The sequence below is a fragment of the Bactrocera tryoni genome, chromosome 1 (assembly GCF_016617805.1).
Source record: "Bactrocera tryoni isolate S06 chromosome 1, CSIRO_BtryS06_freeze2, whole genome shotgun sequence".
In the NCBI taxonomy this organism is placed as follows: domain Eukaryota; kingdom Metazoa; phylum Arthropoda; class Insecta; order Diptera; family Tephritidae; genus Bactrocera; species Bactrocera tryoni.
Window position 1 is genome coordinate 57738629 of NC_052499.1, and position 19925 is coordinate 57758553.

A 19925-nucleotide genomic window follows, 5' to 3' on the forward strand; every position below is an offset into this window, starting at 1 on the left:
TAAATAAGAAACAAAATTTTATTATAAATCATTCGCGATTTCGTCAAAGAATGAATGTTGAATTCTTTCCAACAGTTTTTTATATAAAATTTGAAAACACCTGAAGGTATTTCTCCGGTTTTGATCGCAAAAAATTACGAGAGTATAAAATGCTAGGTTACAGCCAAACTTAGTTCTTCCTTACTTGCAATGTTTGTATTTACTTCCTATGGTATTTTGCAGGCGTGGTAGAAAGTTCCTGATCTAACTGACGGACATCCTTTTGGATATCAATTCTTCCTCTCATGCTGAACTTAGGACTTACAAACAAAGTCTTATGTCAACAAAACTATTATATGCAACGAGAAACTAGCCATTTCAAAAAATATTCACCATAATCTCGGCACTTTAAGCTGAAAAAAAATATACATACAAATGTTTGTATCTATAAAATTATTCTGTGAGCGTTTAAAGCTGCCATCGAATATCAATAACTGCACAAATCACATTGACCTCACGTGATTAAAGTGATTGAAAAGTCATCCCTCCTGCCGCGAGTGTGGGTGGGGCTCAATCCAATGGTTTAGTGGTCAGCCGCAAATTTGTTTTCAACAGTCATCATCACCATTAACACAAAGTTCATAAAGAACAAACGCATGCTCGTCAAAGGTCGCACACATTAACACACACGCAAAGCATGGAGCGCAGCAATAACGAGCTGGTGACCATTTAACAGCGATGAGTGGGTGTGGGCGGCGTCATCGCTTACTCTGTGTGTTTATGAGTGACAAAGTGGTTTAAAATGTTCGATCTTTATGACGATACTCAATGGTTTCTTGAGTTTGAGTTTATTCGAGATAATGAGTAGTGAAAATTCTGGATTTATTTACTTAAAACTTAAATTTTTTCTTATATTTCCAGGTATCTATTGGTTTACCTTCGGAACTGCTTTTTCTAAAAAATAGTTTGAGTCATTGAAGTGGTTTTCTTGAGGGGTTATTTGGTTTGGGATTAACAATCAGAGATCATTTTGAAAGATCATTTGGGCCTAAGAAAAATGAAAGCACGTTTGGTTTCAAAATCACTAAATTTATTCGAAAACAGCGTTACGTCAACGTCGCGTAAAAATGTTTTCCGATGGATGTCATGAAACGTATTATTACTGGCGGATGAGTCTTGGATCTATGCTTACGACCTGGAAACAGACGATCAATCGACCGCATATCGAGGCAAAGGTGAGCCGAAGCCGTAAAAACAACGTCAAAGCAGGTCAAAAATCAAGGTTATGTTGACAGCAATCAATTTTGACTAGTTTGAGTTGTATTCACCCAAAGTATTAAATTTTTTTCTGGGCTTTTGAATAAAGATAAGCTGTGGACTTGAAGCTGGAAATATTCCAGCCGATTCCTTCGGTTCTAATCTCGATCATTTCACGTTTTTTAGTCGTCAAACCGTCACCCGTAAAATATTCATAAATTTATGTATAAGCCCGTGGATACATATGTATGTATGTATGTATGTATATGGATTCGCACCTTGCCACTCACTGCTCAGCAAGTCGTGCTGTCAACTTTGTTTATTCTTCTGGCTCGACTGCGCTGCGAATAACCGTTAAATTGTTCTATGTATATGTCAGTATAAAGAAATGGAAAGTCATCAACATTATCATTGTCAGCACCGCAAACGTCATCATTGTCATCATTGCCATCATCATAACAGTTAGTGACAGCAGAAGAGAGCGAAGCAGCAGCGTGCTGGATGCGCTCAGCGCTTTGCGTTTTTTAATAGCGAGTTCGACAGGGCAATAGTTTCATGACACGGGTCTCATGTTGTTGTATTTGCAGAGCGTATGACTTTGTTTGCTTGGGAGCAGTAAGTGACTAACCTCACCTGCTAAGTGATTTCTCTGTTCGCATGAATTTTAATTCCTTTTCATTGTTTGGTTGAACATAAGTGCAAGTAATCATGCAATCAATTACTCGGTTCTTTAGCTACTTAAGATCCAAATAATTATCAAAGTATGGATCTTGAAGAAATTCACTATTTTTGCATTAAATTGATGGTTTTACTTGGCATAGTTAGAATTATCTGATTTAGATTAAATTCACACCGTTTTGTCCGGTAAGTTGTTGATATTTGAAAGTTAATTGCATAAAGCCCGCGTCTCTGTTGGCTAAAACCTGGAACAATCGACTTTCAACAACTTCTCTTGAAGCGAATTATTCACCAGCAGAATCATTGGCCACAGACGAGAAGAGGTAGTAATCAGCTGATGTGGTCTACAAGGTAGACGCATAAGAATCTCTTAACAAATTCTCTGGAGACACACTATTGATGTGTATGGCCTGGCGTTATCCTGATGGAACATAATTCCTCTTCTATTGACCAAGCTGGTTGCATCTGAGCGATTGCTTCCTTCAGGCGGTCCAATTGTTACAGTAAAGGTTCGAATTAAGAGTTTAACCGTAAGGAAGCAACGAATAGTCAATAATTCACTTCCAATCCCATCATTCATATAGCAAAATCTAGGATGGCCTATTTGGCCAACATTTGCGCCGGTTCACCCTTTTACTACTTTTTTATTGGCGTAGACACCGCTTACGCGCTTATGGCCGAGTTTTCAATAGCGCGCTAGTCGTTCTTCCTTTTCGCTGTTTAGTGGGGATTCGAAGTGTAGCTAGGTCCTTTTCCACGTGGTCTTTCCTTCCTCTTCCTCTGCTTCACCGGCGGGTACTGCGTCGAATGCTTTCAGAGCTGCAGTATACTCGTCCATTCGGACGACATGACTTAGCCAGCGTAGCCGCTGTCTCTTAATTCGCTGGAGTATGCCAATGTTGTCCTATATCTCATACAGGATCATAAATAGAGCCTTTCTCTCGAAAACTCATAACGCTGACTCAAGATGTTATCACCATCTTTAGCCTTTGCTCTTTGATTTTCCAGGCCAGAAGCCCCATTGGTAAGGTTCAATCCATTTGTTGACGGAGGGCTTTAATCTTTCACACAATACGCTCGATAGAACCTTATATGCGATGTTCAGGAGACTTAGCCCATAGTAGTTGGCGCAGATTGTGGGCTCTCCCTTTTTATGGATTGGGCAGAGCACACGTATCGAAGTATCACTTGACTTAAAATCTCGCTTCCTTCGCTCACTCGGGTTTTCTAGCATTTCTGGACATCCAAATCAATTCTATTTATTTAAGGGATTTTAAATCGGCTCCACAAGGTTCACTTTAATTCAGTAGTTTTACATTGAACTTATCAGTGTAAGGAAAGCGCACTAATTGTAAACGGAGATACTGAACCCTTCCGCTGTCACGACAATTCGGTCGACGTAGACGGAATGACTGAAAAACTGTATAATTCTTCAAAAATATACCGAGCTACGAATTTCAAGCAAGAGATGGGATTGAGCTCAGGCATTCAATTTCCAGCTAGAAGCTCTACTTGCAGCTGCGGCTACCTAACTAGACGACAATAACAACGCATAACAATGTAGCGGTTATAAACCGTTGAAATTTCCAAATTACTTCATGTCTTGTCAAACCCGATTACTTTGCGCACCTCTGTGCAGAGTTCAATAAAAGACGCCAAGTACATAAAACCCACCGCCGCGCGCCAGTAATTGCTGTAAGAACGCGCCTAAACGCTGGTGGTCAAAGCGTTTAACAAGCGTTTAGCAAACTTTGCACTTTCAGTTGCGGTTTGCGCTTCGCGGCGCACAGTTCGTCCTTTGAATTCAATAACTTTCCTGGGTTACCTTAAAACACTGCGGCTTTGGTAGACAACTATACATACTTATGTGCGTGTATGTAAGCGCATATGTGTGCGTGTGTTAGTGTGCGCGTAAGTGTACTTGTGTCCAGTGTTTATGCATGTGAATTGAGCAAAAGCGGTGCGGCAATTATGTAATTATGGCGAAAATCATCTCGACATTCAAGGCGATTCTGACGCGCATCTTCTTCGGCGCGCACAGCATCTTGGCCATTTGGCAAGTGACGGTCAATACGAAGAACTACATTTACTGGTCGCTCTGTGGACCGCTGGTGCTGCTCCTGCTCGAGGGCATCTTTACGCTGATGATCAAGAAGACGCAAGAATGGCGGTGGTATGGGGTCATGCAATTAATATTTGACAATTTTTTCACGTGGCATTTGTGCATACATGTCTTCATGTGCCCATGTGTGTGTGTGTGTGTGCTTATTCCCTTTTCTTTATTTTTTTTTTCGAAGAATTTACGTAAGCGCCTATTAAATCCAATTTATTTGATCTACTTTCGCTCATACGCGCATGTGTGTGTATGTGTCTGCTTAGTCGAAATCATTATGCGATAATTATCCTGTAAAAATTTTCTCACCTGATTCATGCCTGTATGCCTGTTTGTCTGTTTGTCTGTTTGTCTGCGTGTCTGTGTATTTGTCTTTACTCCAATGTAAACAATGCGATTACGTCATTCGCTTGTTGGTTAACTTTGATTTTCAATTAAAAGTGAAATCACATTACATGCAATATAAATATGTACTTAAGCATGTATGTGTGTGTGTGAGCGCGTAAATACTCCCGCACCCAAATCGCGCTGTCTTCACGGTGTTTGTCCAGCGCAGCACAATGCGCAACTTCCAGCCAGAGAACGCGCAACTCAAACAACTACAAACACCCCACTTTATCAGTTGGCTGACCGGCAGTCAAACGCTTGGCTAGCACACAACAAAAACACGAATTTTGTCAGTGTACACATATATTCATAAGTATGTGTGTATACTACAATGAACAATGTCTACGTTCATAATTTTAAAATTCTTATTTAATTCTTCAAAATTTATGTCGTTCACCTCAGAGTAATCCCTTTTGGGTCCAATGCAGTTGTGCCAAGGTTTTTTCCAACCCTCGAAACAGTTGTTAAAGCCAATTTCTGGAGTAGCCTTCAATGCGCGTAGCCATTCACATTTAATGTCTTCAATTGACTCAAAACGATTTTCCCAGAGCCGTCGTCTCAGTTTGCTGAATAGTCGGAAGTCAAATGTAGCTAAATCAGTCAAATACGGAGGTTGCGGCACGATGTTGGATGAAAATTAGGCAAAAAACTTACGAAGATTCAAGGGAGTATGCGAGCATGCCGCGTCGTGGTGCAAAAACTAAGACTTGTTGGCCCATAATTCCGACGCATAACACTCAAATAGTATTCCTTGTTGACAGTTTGGCTGGTCGGAAGGAATTCGGAGTACACCACAGCTCAATAATCGAAGAAAACTGCCAACATAACTTTAATTTTTGATTGCCTTAGTGTGTTTTTTTCCACTACGGCTCACCTTTGCCACGATATTCGTCCGACTGATCGTTTGTTTCTTGGTGATCGCAAAGCATTGTTTCTCAGACGTTAATGTGACGCTGTCATTCGAAAAAATTTAATGATTTTGGAACCAATCGTACCTTCATTTTTCTTAGGCCCAAATGATTTTTCAAAATGGCTTTCACTGATCCTTCCGATATTCCAACGATGTCAGTAATATCTCTTCGTCGATTCTCCAGCACCAATTACTTTATTTTATTTACATGTTGTTCACGGTCTTGGTTCATCGCCAACGCGTTCTCGACCCTCTTTCAATAAATTTTACCAATCAAAAAACTTGCTTGCGATAAGGAATTATCACGGTTGACCTTTTCCAACATTTTGAATGTTTTGGAACCACAAATTTGATCCCGAACACAAAGTTTAATGGAATTTCTTTGTTGAATATTTTCACCATTCTTCTGTCATTCCCATATTCCAGTGCAAAAATGAGCGAAATCGAACTACAACCACGCCTTCTTCCCATATAACACAACAACACAAATCAAACACCAAAAAGTGTATCCTGATAAAACTTTGCGCAAATATCGGTCCATCATATGTTCATTTTGCAAATTGCTACCAAATCCAAATATGAATGGGGATCAAGTCCAGAAGGAGGCCTTTCTTTTCTTCTACTTACGCATTCAAACGAATCTTGCTTATTCTTGGAAACATTTTTAATTAATCTGAAAATAATGTAAATCACACCACACAGCCACAATCCGCATCAAAGTGAAATTCTTGAACATATCGCTGATTTGCGCGTAATATGGTTATCTGTACTATTAGATTCAAAAATTCTATGAAAAGATGCGGACAGAATGTTTCTAGACTGCAACATACTCTTGTACAACCCGCAGAGGGGATCTAGTGACTGATGCTCAGAGCATACTGAAATTATGGAGGGAAGACTTCTCGAGCCTGCTGAATGGCAGCGAAAGCATAATACCAGGAGCAGACGTTCCATTACCCGACCATGAAAAAATTCGAATAGCAATTTCTCGTCTAAACAGCAAAGCGGCGGGGGCCCATGGATTTTCGTCCGAGCTATTTAAATATGGCGGCGAAAAACTGGCAAGGGCACGCACCAGAGATGCAGAGAGAGTAAAGTCCAGCGTCAACAAAGTGATTGAACCTTATAACTTTGACTTCATACCTTGAAAACCAATAACTGACCAAATATTAACCATCTGCCAAATATTGCAAAAGACCCTTGAAAAGAGGAACGACATACACTACCTTTTCGTCGAGTTTAAAACTGCTTTTGATAGCACGAAAAGGAGCTGCCTTTATGCCGTGATGTCTGAATTTGGTATCCCCGCAAAACTAATACGGCTGTGTAAACTGTCGTTGAGCACTACCAAAAGCTCTTCCAGGATCAGGCAGGACGATACGAAACGAAGTTTCAGACAAGGCGTCTCCTTATCCCACGATTTCTTCAATCTACTGCTGGACAAAATAATTCGAACTGCAGAGCTGCATAAAGAAGGTACAATAATTAACAAGAGTGTGCAACTGCTGGCGTACGCCGATGATATCGATAACATTGGCCATAACATCCGCGCCGTTAGTTTTGCTTTCTCCAGATTCAACAAGGAAGCCAAGCAAATTGGTCTGCTAGTTAAAGAAGGCAAGACAAAATATCTTCTATCATCAAATAAAAATCTTCACATTCGCGAATAATAGAACTGATTTCCTTCCACCGTGACTGTATTTCGGAGCGTGCGTGCACCGACTGGATTCGGTAGCGGGTGTTCCTAGCTAACGAACGAGCGGCTGGTCGGGACAAACATTTTTGCGCGACGTGTTTCTGTGAGTGGTGCAAGCCGAAAATGCAGCGTTCGTTAGAGCAGAGGTACGCGATTAAATTCTGTGTGAAACTCGGTAAATTTGTGATAGAAACGTTTGATATGATCAAGGAGGCTTACCCAGATGTTGCTTTAGCAAGAAGTGGTGTGTTTCGGTGGCTATCGAGTGGCACACGCCGGCGTCTCCTCGCCCAAAAAAAAGGAAAGAATGAGCAAATCCAAAGTGAAAACGATGCTCTTTGTCTTTTTGATATCAAAGGCATCGTCCACCATGAATTTATTCCACCTGGACAAACCGTCAACGCCAAGTTTTACGTGGAAGTCCTCAAGAGACTCAAACGAAGGGTCAATCGAGACCGATAAGACTCGCAGCCGATTGGAAGTTGCAGCACGACAACGCCCCAGCTCACATTGCTCACACAGCTACCAAACCAAGGCCGGCATCCCAACGCTTAAGCAGGCGCCCTACAGCCCAGATGTGGCCCGCCGGATTTTTTTTTGTTTCCCTGCCTAAAAAGGCCGTTGAAAGGCAAGCATTTTGATACGACAGAGGGGATCCAAGTAGCATGCACCTCGGTTCTCAAATCTATTTCGGAGAACGCCTTCCGTGACGCCTTCAATGCTTGGATATCGCGCTGGCAGGGCTGCATCGACGCAGAAGGTGTCTATTTTTAAAGTTTTTAAAGAATTGTAACGATTGGTTCAATAAGTTTGTTTAAATCGATTCAGTACTATTACTTTCCGGACAAACCATGTATACAAATGGTTACAGGATTATCCTTGATTTAGCCTAGTAGCTAGAGGCGGGTGCTACCTCTCAAAGAACTCTTGACAATTCCGTGATGGTTAAGCTTTTCAATTTATAGCATGTGTTAGGTATATTTTGTATATCATGGTGTATACAGCCTCTCTGGATATTAGTTCTTCTTGTATGTCTCTACAACTAATATTTCAAGTGAAGAAAATGTTCAACAATGGGTTGGTTCTAAACTTTTTTGGTCTCAACTAAACCTACATACATATATACTTATATATGTTAAATCGTAGGATTCTGGTTTGTACTAGAAGGACTTAACCCTTTAAAGTGTATTTTTAATTAAAATATGAAATAAATTACACTAAGAACATTTATTCAGCAGTGTGATCCAATTTAGAAATAAAGTCAATGTATAATGTGATACCATAATTTAGACACAGGTACACCTATGGTAAATGCGTACACGAGCACTCACAATGAACATACAATATCTGCCATGACCAGCATGACGTATGAGTAACCCTCACATTAAAATACTCCAGTTATACCAACCTTCCTTCCTTTAATTATCATCGTAACCGCTTATTACCCTTTTTAGTTGCAACAAGTGTGCTTAGTCAGCTTGCTTGCTTTGGGTTTTACTTTGCTTTTAATTGAATTTATACTATTTTATTGAATTCCTCCCTTTTCCGCAGGTTCTGTCCTTCGGTCTTTTTATACTTGAGCAGCATTGTACCGGCCATTTGGCTATTGGAATTAGATCAAGTTGCACGCAAGCTGAACAATAACCACAGCAACAACAATAGCAGCAATGAGAATATTTTACAAGAAGTAGCGGAGATCGCTGATTTGGATTTGCCCGTGTTCAAAATTGATCCGGACACATGGATCACATTGATCGAACAGTTTCTAATGCTTATTTTAATCGTCGGTCGCTGGATGTTGCCGAAAGGCGATTTGACGCGCGATCAGTTGAGTCAGTTGTTGTTGGTCTATATAGGTGAGTCTATATTTTGTTACTTGATAATTATTTTCAATTTTGTAAAAAAAAAAAATCGTTTGAACTATAAAATAAATACTTTATAAAAAAAAGTACATGGATATTTTTTGATGATTAGATGCCAGATTCCTGGTATGTAAATTAGAAAACCGAAAACCGTAAAGAATAAGTTGAAAGTACAATACCGTTATATGGGAAGTGAGCGAGGTTATTCTAAATTCTTAACAAATACCATAAAATTTGTTCTATTACTTCAAAATTTCACTCTCACATTAAAAGGCGTGCGCCTAAAAATATACTTTTTAGTAAATAAAGTAATATTTTCTCTAATTATAGGCACAGCTGCTGATATTATGGAGTTTTTCGAGTCCTACAAAGATGTCAACATCATAAAAATAGATCTCTTGGTCTTTCTTACGTTGGGTATTTGGTCTTGGAGTTTGATGCAGTTTACAATTGTTTTATCAGCGACGCGAGCGAGGCGTCCACGCGGCGGCGGCATACATCACGATGATGGGTATGCTGCTTCAAGTTGCCACTTTATATTCATTATTATATAATAATTTAAAAATGTATCTTACTCAGAACGACCGATTGTTGCGATGGCTGTTGTTGTGGCATCGATGTCTGGGCTATTGTGCTCAATGTGATATTGCAGGATGCGCCTTTTCTAACGCTGCGCATGCTAATTATATTCCAGTATAAAATCTTAAATTATATGAGCGTGTTTTTTACATGTGAGTATCACCAACAAAACTGCATAAAAAATAATTTCGAACAAAAGTACATAAATATAGTGAATTTTCAAATTCCACTATTCACCAAAAATGTTAGTATAAATCGAATTATCGATTAGGCCGTGTAAACATTAGGCGATGTTTTCGAATATCGCCTATTCGCTGAATATCAGGGCCTGACACTATTTGAACGTAAAGAATAAGGCTTTAATCTCACTTCTCACTCACTCAAATATGTATATTGGTTTTAGTTCTAAACAACGAGGCAGCCAAATACGTTTATACATTTACCATATTGCTCTGTATTTGATGGAACTAGAAGGGTGTGCTATATTATGTAACCGACAACCAATTTAAGTTAGCGATTGCCGAAAAATACTCGAAACTCACGACTAGACACGAGACCATAATTTTCTTCATTACTTCGCATTCTTCTTCATTACTTCACACGACCTCACGTTACAGGATACCCAAAAAACTCTTTGGAAAACAGAGAGGTTGGGAAGTTTCGCTTGATCTGGCTAAAAGTGCAGACCTTACACCTTCTGACTACCATTTTCTCCGGTCGATGCAGAACGCCTTTTCTGAAATACAGTTTACATCAGAACAGAGTATAAAAATGAGCTTGATTCATTCTTGGACGCCAGATCAGCGCAGTCCCTCGGCATGGAATCCACAAATTGCCATAAAGATGGGAAAATGTTCTAACTTCAAAGGCGCATTACTTTGAATAACACTGATCTCAATTTGTTCTTAAATAAAGGCAAAATTCGTTTTTTTTATTGAACATAGTTCCCTTCAAGGGTGATACATTGAATATAGCGACACTCCAACTTTTCAAAACTAGTTTTATATTTTTGCTGCATGTTGCTACAGAGTATGATAGTTTTGTTCGCCTAACGGTTGTACGTCGAGATGGATAAAGGGTTTTAATGTATATAAATGATTCAAATGACGAGTTGAAATTCGGGTGGCTGTCTGTCTGTTCGTCCTTCTGTGCAAGCTGTAACTTAAGTAAAAATTGAGATATCTAAATTTTACACCAAAAATGGTACGACAGGTCTTTATTAGAACCAGTGTGAAAATTGGTCGATGGGCGTGGCAGCGCCCACTTTTTGGTGAAATAAGGGGCCCACTTCATCGCTTTCGAAATTTATTATGTGTCATTCTCCTGATATTCATATGTCACAGTGCAAAAATGAGCGAAATCGGACTACAACCACGCCTACTTTCCATATTAGCACAATTTTAAATTCTATTTGACTTGTACAGAAATCAGGAAGCAATTGATATGACGGGATAAAACTTTGCACAAATAATTCCTTTAAATTATGTCCTCTTATGACTAAGGCTTGACCAAGTCCAATCAAAACTGTACAATCCCGTAGATACGGAATATGTGGACCCAGTGCGTGTAGTTAAATTTTGACCGAAAATATCGGTCAATGTTGGGATATGCAATTGAAATTCAGTGAGAATCATTTCCTGACAATAGTAACTCTGTGTATAGAAAATAGGTTGAATTGGGTCAATACTTCCCTAAGGCCCATAACCTAATATAAAGATACAGTGTATCTTTGTGCCTAAAATAGTTAAAAGTGGACGAAAATTTGATCTAGCCCTCATATAACTGAGATCAGAATTTTCGAAAATCCGTCAGACTTTACTCTACATGATTGATAATTGTATGTGAGGTACCTTAATAAAACCCAGGGAACACTCTTTTAATATGTGGCATGATAATAGTTACTACCCCAACTCCCATATACTATGTATAATGATTTTGAAAATAAAGAAGCATTTAAACATCTCGAAGAGGTTTCAAACTGCAGAAGATGTGAGGAGCAAGTTCTTTGAATCGGAAGAGATCAGCTGTATGAAGACCCTTTAACACGAGTGGACTTAATGGTTGTCGAGTGGAGAAAATCAGTTTTCATCCAGAAAGATACCAAATGGTCTGGGGATGCTCTTGTGACTGTAGGTTTAGAGATCTGGGACTAATTGATGGAACTCCAACAGATGAATTGGTAGGTTCCCGGCCTGGAGAAAATGTTTGATGCGAATGTAATTCGAAGCAAATTCATGGATTTTTGTCAACATTTTCACCGACTTGTGACACGGCATTGTCTTGTTGAAACAGCACTTTCTTTAATTTCAAATGCGGCACTTTTTTTGTGGTGATTTCGTTCCTACAACACAAGCCAATCTTTATGAAATAATTTTACATATTGTTCGAAAGTATTTAGGAAGAAAATAAACATGTTTATGTAATTTTTGCAGAAGACTTAGTCTATATTCACGAATATGAGCTAAAATATAGCCTTACATCAGCATATGCCGTCTAATTTAACTGAATTATTCCTTGTCTCAGGTAAAAACACGTTGGTCATAGTTTTGCAGTTGTATCGTCTCTACGTAGTAAACGCTGAGTTCTGGAAGAATCGGCGCGAACAAAAATCTGGTGGAGACAAGTCGCAGCACTACAAGTCTCGACGTCGCGCCCAAGATCCGGACGCCAATAGCATATACATGATATCAACGGAGCGCGGTACCGATGTCAAGCGGAAGATACAAAAGTATATACTCTCACATATTTATTTCTTGCATGGATTTCTAAAATATTTTCACACACGCATACTTTTCAGGGCACGTGACTACGCCGAGGACGAGTTTGTAACGCGAAAAAAGAACAAAAAGGATAAGTGAGCGCGCGTTAACACGCTTGATTTAATTTGCGAAAAGTAATATTTCAAATATTTCTCTTTCTTTTCCCTTCATCAAATTAATTCAAGATCGAAAAAGCACAAACGTAAGGACACTGGTTACTCCACTGCCAGTTCGCAGAATCTCTACTCCACGAAAATGGTGGATGAGCGCAGTGCTCGCCAAAAGGACAAGAGGAGCGATAAAAAGTCAAAGAAACGTGATCGCAGCAACTCATCGGTCGAGAGCGATATTGTCGAGGCGAAGAAGTCGAAACGTGGTGATGCCGGCGGCGGTAAAAGATCGGAAAAGAAGGACAAGAAAAAGTTGGTTGATAGAAAGGTTCGCCGCTGAGCTCATGTACGTCAATTGAAAATGTGTTTTTTTGTTTTTTGCTCTTTTTGCCATCGGCAGAAAATCGAAAAAAGTCGAACCCGTCATGGAGGAAACAACAAGTAGCTCCAGTTCGTCTACAACAACGAGTAGTTCATCGGATTCCAGCAACTCAACATTGCCCAGCTATGAGGTGATCTCGGAGCGTAAATTGAAGAGTAATAAGCGTAAACGCAGCTCATCAGAGAGCACATCAACTGACTCATCGGATACAACAACGTCGTCGTCATCTTCATCATCCTCGTCTTCGTAAATGTGATTACAGCAGAAAATGCTAAAACGCCGCTGCCAAGGTCACAGTCGCTGTAATTACGTTTCTTGTAAGGTCTTACCTACTATTGTGCGAAGATTGAAGTATTTTTACAGTTGAGGAATTAAAAAAGAGGACATACAATAATTGGAGTTTTAAGGTTTTTGAGCGATTTGGAAGGTTAAAAAAGTGGATAGACTTGCAAAGAGATTTTGTAAAAATAAAGGGTGCTCCTTTTGTGGCATCTCAAGCGATATTTTGTACGATTTATACGACATTTTTGTAATGGAAAATTCGTTAGTACATAAAAAGTATGTAATATTAATTGCACATGTGTGTATGTATGCATGTATATAGTATTAAGCGAATTTAGTGCTAGTGCTTTGCCATAAGTGAATTTGTAATTAATAAAATATGTGCGCTTTTAAACAAAAGGACATTTTTTTATTAATGGGAGAGAAGAAGACTTTTAAGCATTCTCTATTATATGGACTAACACGACAGTAAATGTCTCAGTCTTGTCATAATTAGAGCTGCCGCTCCGCTGACAACTTTCCAATTTAAAGAGGACTCGCACATAAGTGCAGCCAAATTTTGCACTGTGGGACTCCAAGTGTGGTTTTCAGCTTTACCCTTATTCTTGAAGACCGAGGGCAATGATGGAGGACGGAGATGATGAGTGAGTTATAGTGTTTGGTTTTTGCTCTGCGAGAGAGATCTTTACTTTTCAATCGCTTATCCAGTCCGAAGTAGCACCTTATGGGAAGAGTTATTTTGCGTTGGATTTCGAGCCTGACATTGTTGTTGGTGTTAATACTGGTTCCAAGATAGACGATATACTTATATCCACGACTTCGAAGTTATGACTGTCAACAGTGAAGTGGGAGCCAAGTCGGGACGACTGTTTGTTTGATTACAGGAGATATTTCGTCTTGTTCTCATCTGAAGAAAGCAGATCTAACGGCTTGAGGCCAATGATATCAATACCGCACGATAAGGAGTCTCCTTGCCAGAAACCTCAAGTCAATTTACAAAGAGAAAAGATGTCGACTTCGTTACTACGTCCAGTTTGGGATGCTATATAAAGTCGATAATTAGGTAACAAGTGTCGACCTCTTGATAATTTTCATTTATATTACCGGTTGAGGGGAAGACTTTTCTATTTCACAATTTTTTCAAATAATGCTATATTTTTCCTCTATTAACCACCCATTTTAGTGGAAGTACGGTCGAAAGGTCAAATATGCACAATTTCTAAGGGGTCAACTAAAGTATGGAATGAAAATTTTCCGAAACGCCCAAAGTAACTATTCTCAACCGAAAAAATTCCGGCATTGTAAAACTGGTTGTTGTGTGAATAGGCAGAGTGAACTTCCTATCTATTGGTTGATTCGAGAATACTGGGAAGTGTAAAACCAGATTTAATATAGATATGACTGCCGAGATGTTTTAGCCTCAGTCTCGGAAAAGCTGGACAATGGAAGATAAATGCCTGCATGTTTCCACCTCACCTTCTACGATACAATTTGTTTATTGAAAAATGAGAACTCTTACAATTGCTGCCAAATGACATTTGCTAAGGGAAGCAACCCTTTTACATTCTACTCTTGTCCAGAAGGGCCTCCATGTCACACAGGAGCTGTGCGTCGACCAATGCCTGCTAAGTGCACGTGAAGTTCATAAATCCAGTACTAGAGCACAAGATGACAACGGAGATCCCGACTCGTTCCCACTCCGATGTGAGCGGTGTATATGTGCCCCGTCTTGCAAGCTCATCGGCTTTTCTGTTTTCAGCGATTCCTATCAGGCACCCAAATGAGTTTGATGATGTGGTAGCATGATGCTATTTCTAGTGAGGACAGACACCACACGTTCAACTTTGAGTTCATAATTTGCGAACTCAATGCTAAAATCGCCGCTCTGCTGTTGGTGTGAATGCCAACTCCCTGAAAAACACTACAGTCCGGTAGTTCTTAGCTAAGCTTGAGGGAGAGCTCCTTACAGAAGACGCATCCTCCAACTTTACTTCATTGCTTCGATCCATCTGTGAAAAAGCCAAAAGTAGCCTCTATAACACAGTGGCCCAAGTTTTCAGGGATGCAATGGAAGGGAAAGAGAATTTCAGCATGAGTACATTTATACTCTTGCATATATCCGGGCAGTATCTCTAAGCCTTAGAGCGGTCTTCGCAGACCGGGTTCCGCGGGTGCTTTGTGCTTAAGTGTTATTGTTGGTGTTGTAATATAGTTATTACTTTCATAAAAGCTATTGCACACACCTCAATCATAAGATTGAAGATTTCATTTTATACCCATACATCGCTCAGGCAGTTTTACTTCCATAAAGGAGCATTGGCAACCCCTAAAAAATGCATCAGTAACTATTAACAGCGTCCAGCACTTTTATATTCGTACTTATCACAAATGCAAAAGCAGTCGCGTTCTACCACATAGAAAGGGCAACAAGTACGAGTATGAAGACGTAGTCAGCCAGGGGGCAAAGTGCGACATGTGCGATACTGCGAGAGCGGCCGGAAAAGCACACTGAGCTTTTTAAAATTTTCACATGCTAGTTGTCGACGGCGTCGGCTAAACAGCGCTCAGTCAGTTTTCAATTAATTGTGGAGCGGTTCGGTTATGGTTTCGCGCTAGCAAAGACGTAGACAAATAGACCCACACTACGCTAGAGACACTATAAGGCTTTGTTTGTGTGTTTCTTAAATCATATGTAACATATTAATATGTGTATATAACATATTATATCAATATATATATATATAATATAATATGAACATATAATATAATATATCATAAATAACTGTAAAAGTAACCAGCGAGACGTTGCTTCTGTTTGTGGGCGCTATGATAATTTACTAAAACACTCAAAAGAAGAGTGATTTTGCTGTACGCAGAGCGCGTAGCTAACCGATATCGGATTTTGGCTGGCCCACAGTTGTAGAAACAGCTTTCCAGCGTTTTTTTGTGAAAATTCTCGTTTCGTTTGCTGCTTGATTGTGTCGCTAATGTTGTCTTCGCGTTCCATTTGCTTTAAGTATGCGCGTATTTGACAACTTTATTATATAGTCTATATCTTCTCATTAAGGGCTCATTGATTGCCGAGCGTCGGGCGGAAAGTATCAAGGTTACTATAGTGCCATTCGCATTCGTTCTATAATTAAACATAGCGACGTGCGAGAGTGTGGCAAAAAGATAAATAAAAAATCAGTTTGTGAACATCTTAGCCCTTCATCTCTTTGGGTGCGCTTTTATTACTCAATTAACAGTGTTTTGCCAGACACGACGTCTATTATTAGTTCAGTGCTTTCAATAAAATGTGCAATTACTTAAATACTCCAAAATTTTATGGTTAAGTGCGCTTACATTTAATTCACTCTTTATACTCTTAGAAGTAAATATTTTAAAGTAAATATATTTGTGGTTATTAAATAATATTAGTAAAAATAATAACAAAAAAGTTTACGCAACTAAACTCAACAAATTGACAGCAAGCAAGCCATAGTGAGTATATTACAAAAATTAAACCAATTCATTTTTTTTTTAAGTTTAGTGAAATAAAAGTTTCTCACACACACAATTTGAACAACATGATTCATGACTACATTGAACTTTTAATCTTCAGAAAATGCGGAAAAGTTGGCACGTTTTGGCAAGCAAGAGAGATTTCGCCCAAATAGCCCTTGTATCATGATGATCAAATATTTGTCTGTCTAGTGACGCTGAGCGCTCCCTGCAGTGAAATCAATTAGTTACAAAGTACCCCACAACTAGTATGAACCACAGCACTGACTAGTTGTGTCGACTGTTCTTTTGTTAAGCATTTACTAAAATCTCGAATTTCTACTAGAAATATAATAATTTCTACCATATATACCGATTTATACTAGGTATACGAGTTTATACCAGATCAGTTACTTCATTTTAATGTGTTTATCTACTAAAATCTCGAATTTTGATCAGAAATATATTAATTTGTAATATATAGAACTGCTTACATTAGTTATACCAGTTTATACCAAATCAGTTACTTCGTTTTAATACGTTTATCTATGAAAATTTAAAATTTCGACCAGAAATGTAATGATTTGTACCACATATATCGGTTTAAACTAGTTATATCAGTTTATACCAGACCATTTTGTCATACAGTCAACTTCGCATTGAGAGTATTATCTGCTAAAATCTTGAATTTCGATCAAAACTATGTTAAATTGTACTAAATATGCCGGTTTATAATAGTTATACCAGTCTGTACCAGACCAGTTACTTCGTTTTAATACGTTTATCTACGAAAAATTCAAATTTCGACGAGAAATATAATAATTTGTACCATATATACCGGTTTATACTAGTTATATCAGTTTATACCAGACTAGTTAAGAAGAGCTACTTATTATATCATAAGTTATTAGTTCAATAACGATTCTCAAGAACAATTTTAATTCCGATTTTGTTCGGATCTTTTTAGTTTTTTTTTTTTGAGCCAATACCACCAACTTTCCAAAGAACTTCCATATCTTTAATATTTTTCCGAATAGTTGCATTTCAATTGGTCAAGTCTTGATCTAAACTAAAAATTTTTTACTAGTTATAAGTTTCATTTCAATTCTACTAGTTTGTACCACATACATATATTACATAATATCATCATATGTCCTTATCTATAGCATGTGCAAAATTGAAACTATGTAACAGTTCAACGCCACCCGCTACAAAATAACAAATTTCAAATATAGTGAAGCATTTTCACGCTTCTAGACTGTTTTTATTTGTCTCTTTTGGCTGCTTTTCTTTTTTACTATTCTATATCTAAATTTGACGTCAAATTTCATGACGTTCTTCTGCAACGTGCAAACTAAAAACTTTTTGTTGCTGAGGTGCAGTTGAAATATTTAGCTTTCAATTAGATTAGAAAATACCGAAAAAATATTTTTTCGGGATGTAGGATAGTATGCCATAAGTCAGGTTAGGTTAAGTGGTGAACATCGAGGTGAACGCTTTTATTTGATACATGTACATATTTATACTATATACTTTGACAGAAGCCCACTATTATATCTCAATAGGAACCCTAATTTCCAAATTCAGGAAAAAGCCTAACGTTATGATATCACACGATCTTGGTGGCCAATTGATCGAGCCAAAAGGTGAAATTATCTGCTCACCGAAGTGTTCTCTCAATAAATCCATTGATTGATGCAATGTGTGCGAAGTGGCGACGTCTTGTAGAAACCAAATGACGCCGAGATCACGGGCTTGAATTTCAGGCATCTAATAGTCGGTCGCCAATGACGGTCACACCAACCTGTTTTTTATTCTGTATGAAATGGCAGCTCTTGAATCTCTTCAGGTTGGTCTTCGTCTCAAAGGGACAGTTTTGCTTGTTTACATACTCATTGAGTTAGAAATGGGTCTCATCGCTGAACAAAACTTGGCTCAAAAACGTTATATCTTCTTGGAAAATGTGGCTAAAATTCTGATATTGTAAATATTATTTGCATAAATTAAAAGAGAAATATTATGTCGGAGTAGAGCGTTTTTCCAACCTAAAATAAGATGCGTAAGATCCTGTAGTAAAAATTTGATCCCTTTATATGGTATGGCTGGTCTTCAGAAGCAATAATGAATGAACTTGATTTATTATAGTTATTAATTGAATAACTAAAATAGGTAAAATTAATAAACATAATTTTTGAATAATTAAAGAAATCTTTCAATTGATTAGTTTCAAAGAAAACTTTATTTTTATAAATTTTACGAAAATGTGTAATGAAGAGTGTAATGTTCGGAAATTTTAGGGCAATGTAAAGATAGACTTGTGTTTCACAGTTGAGCGGAAAAGGGTTACGAAATCCCGAATCTTAAAAACGATGTACTTATGTATTTGTGAATTTTGACATTACTACATGGCTCACAAACATATTTACATGCAACATAAAGTTTGCCCATTATGAACAGTGTAGCCACTGTCTCCGAAAAAATAAATAACCAAATTTTAAGTTTAGTATTAAGAAAATTATCAATATTTTTCGGAATTCTACTCTGTTTGCATGTCAACGTCATAAATCTATGTCTCATCGGAAGTTATCATGCTCTCTATGAATGTGGGAAGGGAATTCGCACGATCAAGCATGTCCAAAGAGACCTGTTTACGGCACTCTTTTTGAAAAAATTCAGCTTTATCGGGACGAGTCGAGCAAGAACGCGTTTCATACCTCAGATAACCATCAAAATCTTTCAAACGGACTTGAGATGCCGAGCTTTCTCATCTCTTTAACATTTGTCTGACGATTTTCAAGCATCATATGCTTCACTTTTTTGATATTTTCATCAGATGAAGAGGCCGAAGGTCATTCAGAGCGAGGCATGTCTTCAACGATCTCTCTCGACCGTCTTTGAAGGCTTCGTACCACACGTATTCTTGTGTTCTTGATATACTGCTAAAATATCCTACGAACTATAGCGAATATAGTCTAATCTTGTATATTTTTTTTTACTGATTTCCACCAAAAATTATGAAAAAATAAACAAATTTAGCAGAAAAAAAATATTTAGTAAAAATATATATGTACATTTTGTTGCAATATCTAGCTGAAATAATCTATATCTCGCCTTGTATGAGTTGATCGGATTACGCCATATGGCATTAGAAAGATATGATTTTGTGCTATGAAATCTTCTCCGACAGTTTAGTGATTGCTTGACTCAGTATCGTTACAGCAGAGAGTCAAAGATGGGCATCAGCAAAGAGAAAATATGCCGTACTATACAGTTTTTCAACGTTCTTTTTATCAAATTATGTATTTTCTAGGGAATTCAACTTTTGTCACATAAAAACACCACAAAATTATCCATCCAACATAGAAAAAAGCATACATTTGGTTTCGCATGGTACTTAGTGGCAACACTGGCAACGCGTGTACCACTTTTGTTGTCGTCGAGTACCTCG

At 38.2% G+C, this 19925-nt stretch overlaps 2 protein-coding genes across 4 annotated transcripts in view; both read left to right on the forward strand.

The window, feature by feature from the left end:
* The first annotated feature begins 3893 nt into the window (after positions 1-3893).
* Positions 3894-13227, forward strand: LOC120766224 (transmembrane protein 26). Its single transcript, XM_040091600.1, has 8 exons — positions 3894-4087; positions 8572-8876; positions 9213-9393; positions 9462-9613; positions 11985-12189; positions 12259-12315; positions 12406-12642; positions 12731-13227. Exons 1-8 carry the CDS (start codon positions 3894-3896, stop codon positions 12960-12962), a joined length of 1563 nt encoding a protein of 520 aa, XP_039947534.1. The 3' UTR covers positions 12963-13227.
* Positions 13228-15581: 2354 nt separating this feature from the next.
* Positions 15582-19925, forward strand: part of LOC120775743 — a 32421-nt gene continuing 28077 nt past the window's right edge. Inside the window, exons 1-2 of one of the 3 annotated variants that reach the window (XM_040106078.1) lie at positions 15582-15666; positions 16366-16477. The gene's annotated coding sequence lies outside the window, so the exon portion shown is untranslated. Of the gene's footprint in view, positions 15667-16061; positions 16478-19925 lie in introns of all 3 variants that reach the window. The other 2 variants (XM_040106071.1, XM_040106087.1) reach the window with 2 other exon arrangements.